The sequence below is a fragment of the Plecotus auritus genome, assembly GCF_963455305.1.
Source record: "Plecotus auritus genome assembly, chromosome: 14".
Classification (NCBI taxonomy): domain Eukaryota; kingdom Metazoa; phylum Chordata; class Mammalia; order Chiroptera; family Vespertilionidae; genus Plecotus; species Plecotus auritus.
The window spans coordinates 4626640-4642945 of NC_137780.1; the positions used below are offsets into that span (position 1 = coordinate 4626640).

The 16306-nt window shown below is 53.9% G+C and overlaps 1 protein-coding gene across 3 annotated transcripts in view; it reads right to left on the reverse strand.

Moving 5' to 3' along the window:
• The window catches only part of SIPA1L2 (signal induced proliferation associated 1 like 2), a 118646-nt gene that overhangs the window by 45065 nt on the left and 57275 nt on the right, over positions 1-16306 (reverse strand). For all 3 annotated transcript variants that reach the window (XM_080651210.1, XM_080651211.1, XM_080651209.1), the window contains exons 3-6: positions 12093-12226; positions 11492-11680; positions 7869-8043; positions 6226-6329 (exon numbers count right to left, since the gene is read on the reverse strand). In XM_080651210.1, the coding sequence (XP_080507336.1) occupies positions 6226-6329; positions 7869-8043; positions 11492-11680; positions 12093-12226 (602 nt within the window). The remainder of the gene's footprint in view (positions 1-6225; positions 6330-7868; positions 8044-11491; positions 11681-12092; positions 12227-16306) is intronic.

The following is a 16306-nucleotide window of genomic DNA, read 5'->3' on the forward strand; positions in this document are numbered from 1 at the left end:
CAGTGAAAAGTTTAATATGTCACACTGTGGTCAACATATCTGGTAAACAGGGGACCGAATAGCACACATGGTACTTGACTCAATATCCTTGAAACACAGAAATTCTCAGATTGACGAACAGAAGGTGGAGGTCACGGTGGCCTTGGCCGACCCCCGCCACCCCCAGTGCTCACTGGGCCACACTTCCACTTGCCATCCCTCCCAGTGAAGGCGCAGGGAGGCGTGGCCTCGTCAGCCTGGGGCCTCCCGGCTGGGCCAGCAAACAGAACAGCTCCCGGCCATCCCTTCCTCCTGAGGGAAGACGGGTCACAACATACTTCACCACAGCAACGTTTAAAGCAGAGGTTAAGGGCCCAGCCGGTGTGGCTCAGTGGTTGAGCATCGACCTATGAACCAGGAGGTCACGGTTTGATTCCCGGTCAAGGCACCTGCCTGGGTTGTGGCTGGATCCCCAGTGTGGGGTGTGCAGGAGGCAGCTGATCAATGATTCTCTCTCTCCCTTCCTCTCGGAAATCAATAAAAATATATTTAAAAAAAAATAAAGCAGAGGTTAAGGGAAACTTTAGGACTAGTTACCTTAGCAATAGTCAAATGGCTCTGTCCCTTTCTAAGCACATACTATTGGGTTTCCAGCTGTTAAAGTGATGGAATTCTGTGTTTCTGAATCAGACATGAAATACCAAGTTGGAGTTAGCTACTTTGAATACATTAGCACCACAGTAACAGGGTGGTGATTTTTTGTTGCAGAAACATATAAAACTTATCTTATAAAGTGGGCCCAACATGTTTTTAAAAGTCAATTGAGTTTTTAAACAAATGCACTTTGTAGAAAAAGTAAAGTGTGTGTGTATGGGGGACGGGGGGGGGTGGAGGGAGTCAAGGGGAGTCATTAGGAAGAATAAAATCTAAAACTCTTTGTAGGAGAATAAAATAAGAACAATTAACTCCCTGTCCATTAACAGGATGCTTGGATTTGATTAGAGACTCAAGCAATATAACATCTGGAAAGTTAAGCAAAACATTCTTCACTGTTGGCTAAGACCTTATCAAACACTGGGGAAGGAATTTCTTGGACTTCTTACAAAAGGTAAGTGGTTTCTTTTGTGGTGGGTGCCGGTTTTTTTAACTGGTCAGTGATATTCCGGATAATCAGAGCCTGGAAGGGGAAGGGGAAAGGTGTGTCGGCCCGTAAACAAACACAGACCAGCAACCCCGGAGGGCAGGCCCTGGAAGCCGGGCACTGCTGGCTTGGGAACTGGGAACAGGAAGTGACACCCACTAGGGCTAACGGCTCCCTTCTCCACGTGACGCTCATAACACCCCTTCAGTGCCAAGAGAACCAACTCAGGCCTGGCTGGTGTGGCTCAGTGGCTGAGTGTCGACCCAGGAGCCGAGAGGTTAGGGTTTAATTCCTGGTCAGGGCACATGCCTGGGTTTTGGGCTCCATCCCCAGTAGGGGGTGTGCAGGAGGCAGCCGATTGATGATTCTCTCTCATCACTGATGTTTCCATCTCTCTATCCCTCTCCCTTCCTCTCTCTAAAAATCAATAAAAACATATTTTAAAACATTTTTTTATTTTTTTAAATATATTTTATTGATTTTTTACAGAGAGGAAGGGAGAGGGACAGAGAGTTAGAAACATCGATGAGAGAGAAACATCCATGAGCTGCCTCCTGCACACTCCCCACCAGGGATGTGCCCGCAACCAAGGTACATGCCCTTGGCCGGAATCGAACCTGGGACCCTTGAGTCCGCAGGCGGACGCTCTATCCACTGAGCCACACCAGTCAGGGCTAAAACATTTTTTTAAAAGGTCACCAGTGCCAGGCCCCACGCTTCCTTCATCTGTTTTAGACACTTAGTTTGCGGGACAGGATTCTCTGCCAAAGGGAAGCTCAGAGCTCATTTGTGGGGCTCGATTCACTGATGACATCCTGACTGCTTCACGGAGATTTGTCTGCGGGACCAGCAGAAAGGAAACACCCCGGGGAGACGGTCCCCGAGACCCCAGGACCCAGTAGGAGGGAAGCGCCCCAAGAGGGGCCCCTTCTCACGCCCCGGCCTGGCCAGCTTTTCTTTGTGGACTTCAGACATTCCAAACACTGAGCTCTTTTGCTGTGGTGAGTTCTCTAAAGACTTTTACTACGTCTTAGAACCAGCTCTCAGCTTGGTTTATTACAAGAACAAACATAGGAAATTCTATCTGATGTGGACGAGTCTGGACCAGTTACACAGTCACAGATGCCATGGTGCTAATGAGGCCGGAGTCATGGGCACGGCTCATGTGGAGGCCAGTTGACTGTGCCAAGTTCGGGGGCCTCCAAATGCAGGCACCAGCCCAGCTGCTCATTTCAGACACGGATGCCCTTGGCATTCACGCAATTTGTGGGCATGGGAGGGGCGGGTGAGAGATATGGGAAGAGTCAGCAGAACCCTTTGATAAATTAGAAAAAGCACATGTTCCATGATTGGATATGGCGTCATTTACCTGTGAACAGAATATTCTTTTTTTTAAAAAAATATATATTTTCATTGATTTCAGAGAGGAAGGGAGAGGGAGAGAGAGAGAGAAACATCAATAATGAGAGAGAATCATCCATCGGCTGCCTCCTGCATGCCCTCCACTGGGGATCGAGCCCGAAACCCGGGTATATGCCCTGACTGGGGATTGAACCAGTGACCTCTTGGTTCCTGGGCTGATGCTCAACCGCTGAGCCACACCCAGCTGGTCATATTCTGATGACAACTCAGGAGCAGCAAAATATTCAACGTCAGAGTACAAGTAATTTTACAGAATTATTAATAAATCAGCTCCTTACTTTCTTAACTGTTCAGGCCTTGGTTTTTCCTAACATCTTTGGGATTGGGAACAGGAAAATAAAAGGCAAAGTAAGTCATTTAAATGCCAGGCTTTATATCTAGTGAATTATAACATAACAATTCCTACTAAAACTTGCTGAGCACACTGCACCAGGCACACTTCACGTGCTTATATGTATTAACTCAGCTAATCCTAATTCTCACTGAGGAAGGCTTAATGATGAACTCAACAGCTGTTCAGAGACCCCTTACAATGGTGTGGGTACCATTCCAGGTGCTTAGGGACGCTTCGGTGAAAAAAAGAGCCCCAGCCGGTGTGGCTCAGTGGATAGAGCGTCAGCCTGTGGACCAAAGGGTCCTGGGTTCGATTCTGGTCAAGGGCATGTACCTCGGTTGCGGGGTCCTCCCCAGCCTGGGCCCTGGTCAGGCTCATGCAGGAGGCAACCAATCGATGTTTCTCTCCCATTGATGAGTCTCTCTGTCTTTCCCTCTCTCTTCCACTCTCACTAAAAACCAATGGCAAGATATCCTCGGGGTAAGGATTAACAAAAAAAGAGAGAGAGAGAGAGAGAGAGAGAGAGAGAGATAAACATCTGTCTGGGGGGGAGGGGGACTAAAGTCTGGAAAAGCTGGCCCAAGGTCATGAGCTCGTAGCCAGGATTCCAACCCAGGAAGTCTGGCTCCGGAGTTCTCGCTCTTAACAACTCCATTCTTCGGCCGGAGCCTTGTCTCAGCCGAGAAGGAAGCCACAAAGAGGAACCGAGAGTCACAGAATCCTGATGCTAAGCTGCTATGTACCATCGTGTCCACACAGGCTCACAGGCTCCACACCGCGTTCCCAAACCCAGGGGCGGGATCTCAGAATCACAGCGTTCTTCCCCTGAGCCTGGGGCTGCCCTAGAATCCTTCCCCACCCAGCGAAACCCAGACCATGTCCTCGTCCTCTAATAATCACCAGCTCTCCTGAGACTGAGAGCCTTTCCCAAGGCCACGGGGCAGGGGGCCGACTGCGATACACCCACCTCCCCCGCCTCCCTCATCCCCTCCGCATTAGGCTGCTCTGCCCCCGGGGTGCAGAGTATACAGTGGTCCCCCTGATCCGAAGTCTGCTTTCCATGGTTTCCGTCACCCGCACTCAACCACAGTCTGAAAATACTAAATGGAAAATTCCAGAAATAAACAATTCATAAGTTATAAATTGCGCCCTGTTCTGGGTAGCGTGATGAAATCTCACGCTGTCCTGTTCTGTCCCCTGAGATGTAAATCATGTCTTTGTCCAGCATCTGCCCGCGATACAAACAGTACAGCTCTGAGGGGCCATAGTCACATACCTTCCATCACAGCGAATGGTTATAACCGGCCTATTTCATTACTGGGCATTGTTGTTCGTCTCTTACTGCGCTGAACTTACAACTTACACTTTATCATAGACATGTATGTAAAGGGAACAAATTAGCACATATAGAGTTTGGTACCATCTGTGGTTTCAGGCATCCACTGGGGGGTCTTGGAATGTACCCCCCTGGGATACGGGGGGTGGGGGCGTGCCTTCTCTAGATTTCTCAGGGATCCACATACAGGATCATACATATTCCACATGCAGGAAGCACAATTAAAAAAACAAAGCAGTTCTGACAGTTTCCCACCTCTGATTCATCCGCCTAAGTTATCCAAAGTCACAGATTCTCACTCAAGTCTTTAAAAAAGGTAACCAAACAGGTCTTTAGGCTATGGAATTGGTAATGTATTGTCTACCACACAGGGATACATACGTCTGTTTTTATTTTATTTATTTATTTTAAATCTCCAGTCTGGGAATTTTAAAACACCCCCCCCACCATTCCCCATCCCCCACCCCCACCCTTCCATACACGTTTTCTATGTGTAGGACTTTTTAAGAATAGTTTTACCAAAAAAGAAAAAAAAGAAAAAAGGAAAACAAGAGGGGCAGGTACCGGGAACTCAAAACCGCAGGTGTTCATGGCTGTACAACACGGGGGGTGGGGAGCCGGGGAGGAGTTCCCGGAACAGCCAAGACCAGCAGACTTCACACGCAGAGGCGGCCCTCTGAGGATGAGGGGCTGACCCAGCTTGGAGCCCAAGGACTCCAGCGAGTAGCGTGTGGAGGGCTCGGTGGCTGAACACGGATGGCCAGGCTCAAAGGCACTGGCTCCCTGCATTATGGAGCTGACGTGTGGACAGATGGTCTTGGCCTGAGGAAGCCCCATCGCAGCGACCACTCACCCTGTTTATCACTAAGTGATTCACCAGCACCTGGGACAGTGCGCTGATCTGAGTCAGCGTCTTCCCATCCAGCGACTCCTCTTTATGCAAATAAACCACCTAGCCCGGCCGGTGTGGCTCAGTGGTTGAGCGCAGACCTATGAACCAGGAGGTCACGGTTCGATTCCCGGTCAGGGCACAGGCTCAGGTTGCAGGCTCCATCCCCAGGGTGGGGCGTGCAGGAGGCAGCCGATCCATGATTCTCTCTCATCATTGATGTTTCTCTCTCTCTGTCCCTCTCCCTTCCTCTCTGAAATCAATAAAAATACATTAAAAACAAAACACGTGCAATAATACTCCCTCGAAAGCCCAAATGATTAAAGAGTCAACAACTCTGAATGCCTTTTAAGAAGAACACAATGTGGTGGGAATGCAGACTGGTGCAGCCGCTGTGGAGAACAGTATGGAGTTTCCTCAAAAAACTGAAAATGGAACTCCCATTGGACCCAGTAATCCCACTCCTAGGAATATATCCTAAGAAACTAGAAACACCAATCAGAAAGGATATATGCACCCCTATGTTCATAGCAGCACAATTTACAATAGCTAAGATTTGGAAACAGCCTAGGTGCCCGTCAGCAGATGACTGGATCAGAAAACTACGGTACATCTACACAATGGAATACTATGCTGCCATAAAAAAGAAGGAATTATTACCATTTGTAGGCACCTGGATGGAATTAGAGAACATTATGCTAAGTGAAATAAGCCAGTCAATGAAAGAAAAATACCACATGATCTCACTCATTTGGGGATAATGAAAAGCAGTATAAACTGATGAACAAAAAGATGGATACAGAGGCAGTAAAGCATCAAACAGACTGTCAAATTACAGCGGGAAGGTTAGGGAGAGGTGGGGGAAATAAGAGATCAACCGAAGGACTTATATGCATGCATATAAGAGTAACCAACGGATGCAAAACATTGGGGGGTGAGGGCATGTATGGGAGTGGGGTGGGGGGGCAATGGTAAGATATGTACACATATAATACCTTAATAAAAAAAAATTTAAAAAAAAAGAAAAAAGAAAAACACAATGATTCTCTGCAGATTCCACGGCGTGAATCCCCCCACCCCCCCGGGCTGGGCTGGCTGCGGTGTGAGCGGTGAGGGGCACGTACCTGCTGTCTGTTCTTGGGCATGTGCGGCAGCATGGTGGACACGTGGAACATGAGCTCATAGTCTTTGTACGTGGTGTAGAGGGAGTGTGTCCCCGTAGAGTCGGCTAGAGACAGACAATCACAAAAACAAGTCAGGCAACGGGAAGTGAGCGCTCGGACACTGAGAATGTCATCCTCACAGAAGGCTATTCAGTCGGAAAAACAAACCACTGGACTGTGCACGACGGCGTCCTGATGGTCCCCGCCCTCGCGCCTCTCCTGTGTCTGCTGCTCCCCCACCAGATCTGCGGCGCCCCCCTGCTCTCACCGTGTGCCTCTGAGCCCTCGGCTCCCCCTCCTGCACTCTCGCCACCTGACTCAGGGGACCCCCCTGCAGGGGTGAGGTGCTTCTGCCCAGCCTTGTGAGTGTGTGCGTGTTTACGGCCAATTCTTAGCTAGAACCAGGAAAGCGAAGGACAACCCGAGGCAGCAGGCCAGCGCCTCAGGCGTAGGTGGTGGTTTGTGGGTAAGAGGTGTTTGCCAAGAAAAAAAGAAAGAAAATCAGAAAAGGCCTCACTGAACTTTACTAAACCGTGGACATTGACAGTGGGGGTCATAAATGATTTCCTTATCTTTATGCATCTGAGGCCAGAGCAATATGCATTCAACATAACAGCCCAACTCCAACTCCGACGCGTGTGGAGGCCACACAGGGGCCCACACGTGACCTGACACGTCTCCAGGTCCTGTGATCTGTCCTCTCCGTGACCTTCAAACCCAGACCCTGTGACAGGGGTAACGAAGACCTAGCACCACCCTGAGGTAGGCGAGTCCCAGTGGATGGACGCTGGGGGCGGGGAGCTAGAGGCCCCAGCTACCTGGGTCCCGATGCCAGCTTGCCGCACGCTGCCGCTCCCACTCATGCCCATGGAGTGGGCTGGCCGCCTTCCCAGACCCTGCACTGCAGACTCTACTTGCTCCTCTCTCATGAAAAGGACAAGCAACTCATTGCTTGATAAGAAGCAGGATTTTCCAACATATAGCAAATCCCTCTGCCTGGGATCGTGGGTGCGCAGCAACTCAACAGCAGCACCAACACACGGCCGGAATATTTAGAATATTCTACCTCTGGTGATCTAACGGAAGGTTCAAGACAAATCGCACGTTAGTGGACAGAAACCCGAGTTTTAAATCGGCCCGTCCACCTGGCGCCTGATGAAGGTCCCTGAAAAACAGGATCATCAGCTTTTCGATCGCAGCTCTGACTCCCGCGTGAACGTGGTGAATCCAGAAAAGAACAGAGCCAGCCTGAGCATGGGGCCGTGTTCCTATTCCGACTTTTAGAAACGAGTGGAGCGCTCATCCTTGGGAGACCAGAGCAGGGAGTAGGTTAAAAGAAAGAGGAAAATAGTAAAAGATTCGTCCCGAAACACTGGGGGTTCTGCCTGCTGGCGTTAGAGAGGAAGAACTGAGCCCCGAGCGCGTGTGAAAGATACACGTGGACAGAGGTGCTTCCCACGGGTGCGGGAGGAAATCGACACTTGACCCCAAACCAGCTGGCCAGGCAGCTCCTGGGGTCCAGGCCGGAGGGCACGTGACCACTGGCTTAGGTTTCTGGGGCAGGCCCCCGGGCAGGACGAAACACACACCGACACGGAGCTTACTTTTGTTGTCGAGCTGAGCCCGGTACTTGCTGAACCCTTTGAGCCGCACGCGCTGGCCCAGGAGGTCGAGGAATTCCTCGAAGGCCGGCCCGGCCGTCTCGTTGTTGTACATCTCCTCCTCCGTGCCCTGGCCGGCCCTGCAGTACAGGATCCCGATCTTGTGCTGGAAGCTCAGCTGAAAGGGGGAAGCGGGGCGATTACTCATCAAGAAGCATCAGACATGCTGACTCCCGGGAAAACGAAAACGGTGGAAGCTTAGAGTTCAATCCTCAGGAAGCCTGCGGGACGGTGCCCTTGAGCAAATGAGCCAAAGAAGAAGTAACTGTATTACCCTGGACGGTTTGGCTCAGTGGTTGAACGTCGACCTATGAACCAGAGGTCACGATTCCATTCCTGCTCAGGGCACAGGCCCGGGTTGCAGGCTCGATCCCCAGTAGGGAGAGTGCAGGAGGCAGCCGATCCGTGATTCTCTCTCATCATGGACGTTTCTCTCTCTCTCTCCCTCTCCTTCATCTCTGAAATCAATAAAAATATATTTTTAAAAAAGAAGCAGCCGCAGCAAAATGTGGTTGTACAAATGGCCCCAAACCCAGGAACCCCAAAATACCATGGAAGAAATGGCAGCAATCCTGAGAAATTATGTAAAGCATGGCCGCGTCGGATTCGCCAAGTTTCCGAAATGAACGGGTAAGTTCAAGCATCTACTCAAAACTGTAACTGGAAATACTTTTTGCACCCGCCACAGATTAATGAGCGTTATCTTCCAAGTCGGGAGGAAAAAAGGCCACAGACTTTTAAAAGCTTTCCGTCGCTGGCTCCTAACGTCCCCTTTTTGTTGTTACTTGAACAATCATAAAAATATGAAATATGAAAGGCTGCAGTAAGAAAACAAATCAAATGAAGGCCGGGGAAGGCAGGCGTCCCAGTGGGCACTGTGATATATGCATATAAACAGAATACTGTTTGCTTTCCATAAAAGTGACTCTGCCCGCGCAATTAAAGTCATTTCTACATTTCGACTATCTTGAAAAGAAAACATCTGTTAAATATACAAAGGCCATGAGGAATGTTAATAGCGATTGAAGAGTTCCGGCTGTAACCCTATCCCGGGCGCTCCCGTGTGGGTGGGAGCGCAGGGCGGCTTTCTCCCAGGCTGGGGGGGCGGGGGGGACGGGGGACGGGATCCGTCTGAGCCTCCGATTCTCCCCAAAGAGGGACCTCTTCCCCCTCGCGGTATCAGAGCACTCCATCTCCCTCGCAGCAACCTGAGCCTCAGAAACTGACAGATCAGCAGACGGGGCGATTCTCTCCAGCCGTCAATCCAGACGCGCTCGCTTTTATTACCTCGCTGGACAAGAGAGCCCGGATCAGAATTCAGAGCTGGCTCGGTCAGTGACACCAGGCAAAATGAGACCCATTTCCCTGGAGTGGCCCTGATAGACGCTGTCTCGTCCGCGTTACCTAATGACGACAGACAAACCGGGAGAGTTGGGGGGGACAGCTGCTGGGGGGACGTGAGCGCCTGCAGGAAGCAGCTCACGGGCCAGGTTGCAAGGGAGTCGAGCAGGTAGAGTCACCAGGACAGTCCTCTGAGGGCACTGACCCTGAGTGCGTGCTGTGGGGGGAGGCGAGGAAGAGCCACCTGTAAAGATGGGTCCTCGGGCCCTGGCCAGTGTGGCTCAGTGGATAGAGCGTCGGCCTGCAGACCAAAGGGTCCTGGGTTTGATTCCGGTCAAGGGCACAGACCTCGGTTGCAGGGTCCTCCCCGGCCCAGGCCCTGGTTGGGGCTCCGGCAGGAGGCAGCCAATACCTATCTCTCTCACATTGATGTTTCTGTCTTTCCCTCTCTCTTCCACTCTCTCTAAAAACCAATGGAAAAATACCCTCGGGTGAGGAATAAAAAAGAAGAAGAAGAAGAAAGAAGAAAATGGGCTCTCCCTGTGGGGCGAGGGGATCACTCAGGCCTCAGCCTCCTGCCAGAGAGAAAGCCCACGTTGACAGCTGGAGGCCGCCACCAGCCTGTTTCGCCAGCCTGTCCACTTCCCTCCCACCAGAACAATCTCCCTGAGACACAGCCCCGATCACGTCACCTCCCCTCGAACCTTCCTCGGCTCCCTGCTGCCTGCTCGACCCGCCCACCCCGTAGCCCGGCATCCAAGTTCACAGGCTCCGGTTCCTGTAAGGAAACACGTCCCAGTTCCTCCAACAGCCCACCACTCCTCTCTCCCTGCTGGGATGCTACCCACGGCCCAAGGCCCAGCGGCAACGCCACGGCCTTCAGAGCTGCCAGGGGCCTTCTGTCGCAAGGCGTCCCTGCATTCCACGCCTCCCAGGTCCAGGGCATGTCTGCGGGGCCGATGCCTGTGTGCCCTTGGCCCTCCTGTTCCCGTGGCCCAGGGCGGGAGGAGGGCTCCGCCAGCTCCGGTCTCCCTACTGCACGCCGCTCCCTGCCATCTGCTAGCCCGATGCCGGCACAGCCGACAAGAACAAGTGTCAGCTCAGGGTCTAAACCCTGGGAAAAACCACGGAGCCCTAAGAAACCCCGAAACACAATCAGAACGAACGGATGCACCCCTGGGTTCACAGCAGCACAATTTACTGTAGCTAAGATCTGCAAACAGCCCGGGTGCCCATCCGGAGACGAGTGGGTAGAAAAGCTGTGGGACGGTGACCCCATGGAGTACTGTGCAGCTGTGAAAAAGAAGGCTCTCTGACCCTCTGAGACAGCATGGAGGGACTGGAGAGCATCATGCTAGTGACATGAGCCAGTCAGAGAGAGACACGTATCCCATGATCACACTCCTATGTGGAATTAATGAACCAAATAAACTGATGAACAGTGGATCCAGAGACATGGAGGCATGGGACAGAGGGCGGAATCTGGGAGGGAAGGCGGGGAGGGTGGGTGGAAGGTGATCAACCAAGGACCTCATATGCACATATGCATAATCCACGGGCACAGACAATGGGGTGGTGAAGGCCTGGGAGGGGGGAGGCTTGGAGGGGATCAATGGGGGGAAAAAGGGGACATCTGTAATACTTTAAACAATAAGATCTTTTTTAAAAAAAGAATCCCAGGTCAGACGTGCGCTCGCTCGCTGGCACACACCCAGCCTGGAAGAACCCCGCAGGGCGCGGCTCAGCAGGTGGCACACTACGAAGGCAGCCTGTGTCCGGGCCGGAAAGGGGCATTCTGGGAAAACCAGTGAGAAAAGGAGTCCCGGCACCAAAGAGAAACGATCCGAAAGGAAGGGTGGATGGGAAACGCCAAAGCATTGAGAGCAGACCCCCTGGCCTCACAGGGCACGCACCCCCCGGCCTCACAGGACACGCACCCCCCGGCCTCACAGGGCACGCACCCCCCGGCCTCACAGGGCACGCACCCCCCGGCCTCACAGGGCACGCACCCCCCGGCCTCACAGGACACGCACCCCCCGGCCTCACAGGACACGCACCCCCCAGCCTCACAGGGCACGCACCCCCCGGCCTCACAGGGCACGCACCCCCCGGCCTCACAGGGCACGCACCCCCCGGCCTCTCAGGGCACGCACCCCCCGGCCTCACAGGACACGCACCCCCCGGCCTCACAGGACACGCACCCCCCGGCCTCACAGGACACGCACCCCTTGCTCGTCCAGCTTGAGCAGCTGCTCGGGGACCCTGGGGGTGCTGGCGGCCTGCCGCAGGCACTGGATGTTCAGCTCGGGGATGACGTACTCCAGCACCTCCTTGAGGGGCAGGCCCCGCGCCGTGCCGTGCCGGGCCGTGGAGGGGACCGCGTCTTCCAAAATCGCTCCTCTCAGCGTTGTGAGCTGCAGGGGCGACACACGAGACCTCAGTTAATCTTTTTTAAAATATTTTTATGGATTTCAGAGAGGAAAGGAGAGAGAGAGAGAGAAACATCAATGATGAGAGGAAATCATGGATCGGTGCCTCCTGCATGCCCCACACGGGGGATCAAGCCCGTAATCCGGGCGTGTGCCCTGACCGGGAATCGAACCCTGATCTCCTGGTCCATGGGTCAAGGCTCAACCACTGAGCTATGCCAGCCAGGCCATCCATGGCAGGTTCTCACATTTACGTTTTTAAATAAAAAGGTGTGGCCCTCTCAGTGACCTGAAACGTTGTCACAGTTCTCATTAAGAAACTGAGGCGTTACTTTTCCAAAACAACCCAACGCGTGGCAGGCTCGGCCCAGGACCGTGACCACGGGGCACCCGTTACCTCGCTCGTCCTGAATGCCACCCGGTAGTTGAACTGCGACCCCTCCTTCTCCTTGGCGTCCTCCACCTTCTCCCTCCGGATGCTGACGGCCACGGGGCCGAGGTGCTCGTCGATCCCGAAGTAGTTCTGGTGCTCTGCGAGGGAACAGAGCGCGGTCAGAGGGAGGGGCAGGGCGTCGCGTAGCTGGAGCGTCCGCTCTGAGAAGCCACAGGCCTCGGGGACACGGCTCCCCAAATGAGTGTGATCACACCTTGTTTCCAAACCCGATGTGCTTTATGTGTCATTTTCTTTTTTTAAAATATATTTTTATTGATTTCAGAGAGGAAGGGAGAGGGAGAGAGAGAAACATCCATGATGAGAGAGAATCATGGATGGGCTGCCTCCTGCACGCCCCACACTGGGGATCGAGCCCGCAACCCGGGCGTGTGCCCTGACTGGGAATCGAACTGTGACCTCCTGGTTCCTAGGTCGGCGCTCAACCCCTGAGCCACGCTGGCCAGGCTACATGTCATTTTCTAGCACCTCTTCCTCTCGTTCCGCATGAGCCCTCCCCGCTGCCTGCCCCAAAGCTGAGATTTGGGGACTGTGCGGAGAGCATCATGGCAGACAGCGTGCTGCCCTCTCAGAAACTGTCGAGAGGGACCTGGCTACATGAAGAACCGGGGCTGGAACTCTTCCTCCAGCTGGGAGTCCCCTTCTGTAGCTGAGCGGGGGAGGGGCCCAGAGGTAACCCACTGGCCACATGGACGAGCCAGATCAATCCTGGCGACTGGGGGGTGGCGAACACCCCCCTTACATGACGATGCCACGAAAGCACCTTACAGTCTAAAGTAAAACTGTAGCAACGGAGAGAATGAGCCCCCCTGGCCCGCCTCACCCGCCCGAGCCTGTCATTATCCCAAGAACACGATTTCCATAAAATTGCTTCAAGGTGAATCAAAGAAAATTCTTCCCGGGCAGAACGAAAGCGGTGGAGAGTGGGAAAGCTGAATGGCAGTCCTCGCCTCACGCAAATGCAGGGGGAGAGGAAGTGGGTTAACGAGACTGCAGGGCGGCCGATGAGACTCGGCGCCTCTCCGTGCGGCACTCGGCTGTGGAGTAAAGAAGGAGAAGCATCTCCCACTGGGGAGAGGGAAAAGGCGCCGTGGACCTCGGCCCAGAGGCTGTTTCCAGGTCCTGGGTTAAGATGGAAGGGCGATTTGGTAGATTCATCACCAAGGACCAGAGTAGGTGAGGATCCCACCTCTCCAGAGAGGAAGGGAGAGGGAGAGAGAGAGAGAGAAACATCCATGATGAGAGAGACTCACGGATCGGCTGCCTCCTGCACGCCCCCCACTGGGGATGGAGCCTGCATCCCGGGCCTGTGGCCCGACCGGGAATCGAAGTGTGCCCTCCTGGTTCCTAGGTCGATGCTTAACCACTGAGCACACTGGCCGGGCCGGTTTTATATCTTTCCTGGCACAAACAGTGAAATCAGCGTGGGGTCTCACAGAGACAAGGGAGGGAGGTTCTGAAAAGCTGCCGGGTGCCTTGCGAGCAGCAGTACACAAAGAAGCTTCTCGGTGAACCGCCACATCAAGCGTGAATTCCTCTTCGCAGGGAAAGCCCAGCGCTCAGGCTCCTAGAGGGCACGCTCCCAGAAGGCTGTGGGGTGGGGACCGTGACCTCCCGCCCCATCACGGGGGTGGGCCAGCCCGCGCGTTTCCCACAGCGGTCACGGGGATCGGACAGGCCACCAGGCTGCCGGTCACGGGTGGCTGGGCAGGGCCGTCCTGCTAAGGACCCTGGACGTCAATGGGGCTCTGCTTGTGGAGGCGAGATGGCGGGGCGGTGGGGTAGGCCTGAGCCGACGTGTCCGCTCGGGGAGGAATTTGTATCTTAGAACAGTGCTATTGTTAGGAATGGTCCTCAGCTCACCCGTACGAATGTCATAGTGTCCAATGCCCGACTAATGTCCCCCAGGGACTGTATAAACCAGGAGGAGAAAAAAGAAGCCACCAGGCGTGAAATCCAAAGCGAGGCAGCTGCACCCCGCGGGGCGTCGGACGGGGGGAGCGGGGGGTCCCTGGGTCTGTGGGGTACACCCCGCCCACGGCGGCCCGTTAGTGAAACTGAAGTGAGCGTGGTTGGCTCGGGAAACCCTTCCCCAGGCTGCTTTCGCGGGGGCCCGCCCGCCATGTGGTTCGCTCTGCTTTTGCCTCGTTTCATCTATTAACCGTGCAAGTGAAGTACCCCCTTTCCGACCCGCACCGGCGGTGTGCACCACGGTTTCCGTGGGGAGAGACGTTTACTTCAGAGCCACCTGGGCGCCGGGCAGATGCGTGCTCTGTGCCACGCACTCGCTGTGCTGGGTCGCCGAGGGGAGATGTTTTTATTCCGATCCCATTTTACAGGTGATGAACTGAGGCCCAAAGCCAGGGCCTGTCCCCCACTGAGCTGGGATGTGAACCCAGGAGCCGGACCTCAGAACAGTCTGCACGTTTCCTCAAGCGAGGCCACCTCGCCCGCCGGCCACAGGCCCGGACCACCGCGAGGATGAGGGATGCTCCTCCGACTGCAGCCAGCAGCGCCCCAGCCACAAGGCAGAACGTGGGTGCCAATAAGGGTGAGAGGAAAGCCCGGCCTGTGTGGCTCAGTGGTTGAGCTTCAACCTATGAACCAGGAAGTCAGGGCTCCATTCCCGGTCAGGGCACATGCCTGGGTTGCGGGCTCGATCCCCAGTGGGGGGCGTGCAGGAGGCAGCCGATCCGTGAGTCTCTCTCATCACTGATGTTTCTATCTGTCTCTCCCCTGCCCTTTCCGCTCTGAATCAATAAAAACATATTTTAGCCCTAACCGGTTTGGCTCAGTGGATAGAGCGTCGGCCTGCGGACTGAAGGGTCCCAGGTTCGATTCCGGTCAAGGGCATGTACCTTGGTTGCGGGCACATCCCCAGTAGGAGGTGTGCAAGAGGCAGCTGATCAATGTTTCTCTCTCATCGATGTTTCTAACTCTCTCTCCCTCTCCCTTCCTCTCTGTAAAAAATCAATAAAATATATTTTTAAAAAAACATATTTAAAAAAACACACAAGAATTTCAACCTGCCTGCATCCCTGAAATCGTGTGGAAATAGGACGGGAGGAGGAGTGAACGTCCTCACGCTGCACAGCTTTGTCAGAAAGCGAGAAGGAAGCCCCTTGCAGGAGCAGGAGAGAACCACACACAGGCCTCCGAAGCAGCAGGCAGCGGGGAGGGAGGGGGCTAACCCACGACCCTCTCGTCCCGCGCACGCCCAGATCGGCCCCGTGAAACCAGTTCGGCTCCCCTACAAAGGATTCTGAAAGAGCCGCACTTCTTTTCTCAGGCTTGTGAACAGAAAATCCCAAGAAGAGATGAGTCAGGCCCTGGGCCTTCTTCAGAGCGCTCGGGGGACACGGAGCCAGCGGATCAAGGGCGCCCGGCGGCCGCCGCGGCTTAGCCAGCAGGTTTCGGGGAATTCCACGGACTGTCTGTGCATCTCCAGGAAGAGAAGACAGGGAGGAGATTGTAAAGCTTAACGATGCCCCCGCCTCGAGGGGCTGAGGAAAACTCTTCCGGCGGAGCAGGAGGTGGACAGGAAGGACCGTGTGACACGGACGCGTCTTCGATCTGACTCTATTGGAAACGCCGGGGAGCCGGCTGCTCACGGGAATTCAGGGACAATTCAATGAAGGAACATAACCCTGTAGCTCTGGCTTCTTAGGAACTGTGTATAAATTCTTTTCTCATTTTAAAGATTCTCATTGTAAACACATCCTAACGTTTCTGACTTACGTTGAAAGGTGTTCATAAGCCGTTTTCAAATGGTTGGTTTATGCAGGGGTCCTCAAACTACGACCCGCGGGCCACATGCGGCCCGCCGAGGACATTGATCCGGCCCTCCGGGTGCCGCTGCCTGTCCTGCTTAGCAGCCGACGCGTCCCGGGCCCGCAGTGCGCATAGGAATTTGTTCATAGTTGTTTTTTTAAACTATAGTCTGGCCCTCCAACGGTCTGAGGGACAGGGAACTGGCCCCCTGTTTAAAAAGTTTGAGGACCCCTGGTTATAGAAAAGCTGCAGAGGTTGAAAAGCCCCCCTCCTCCCTCACCCGCTTTTCCAGTGGTTAGCATCTCACATCACGCTGGCACTTCCGTTCAATCCACAAGCCCGCACCGACACATCACGGCTAATGAACTCCGTACTTTATCCGGAGTCCC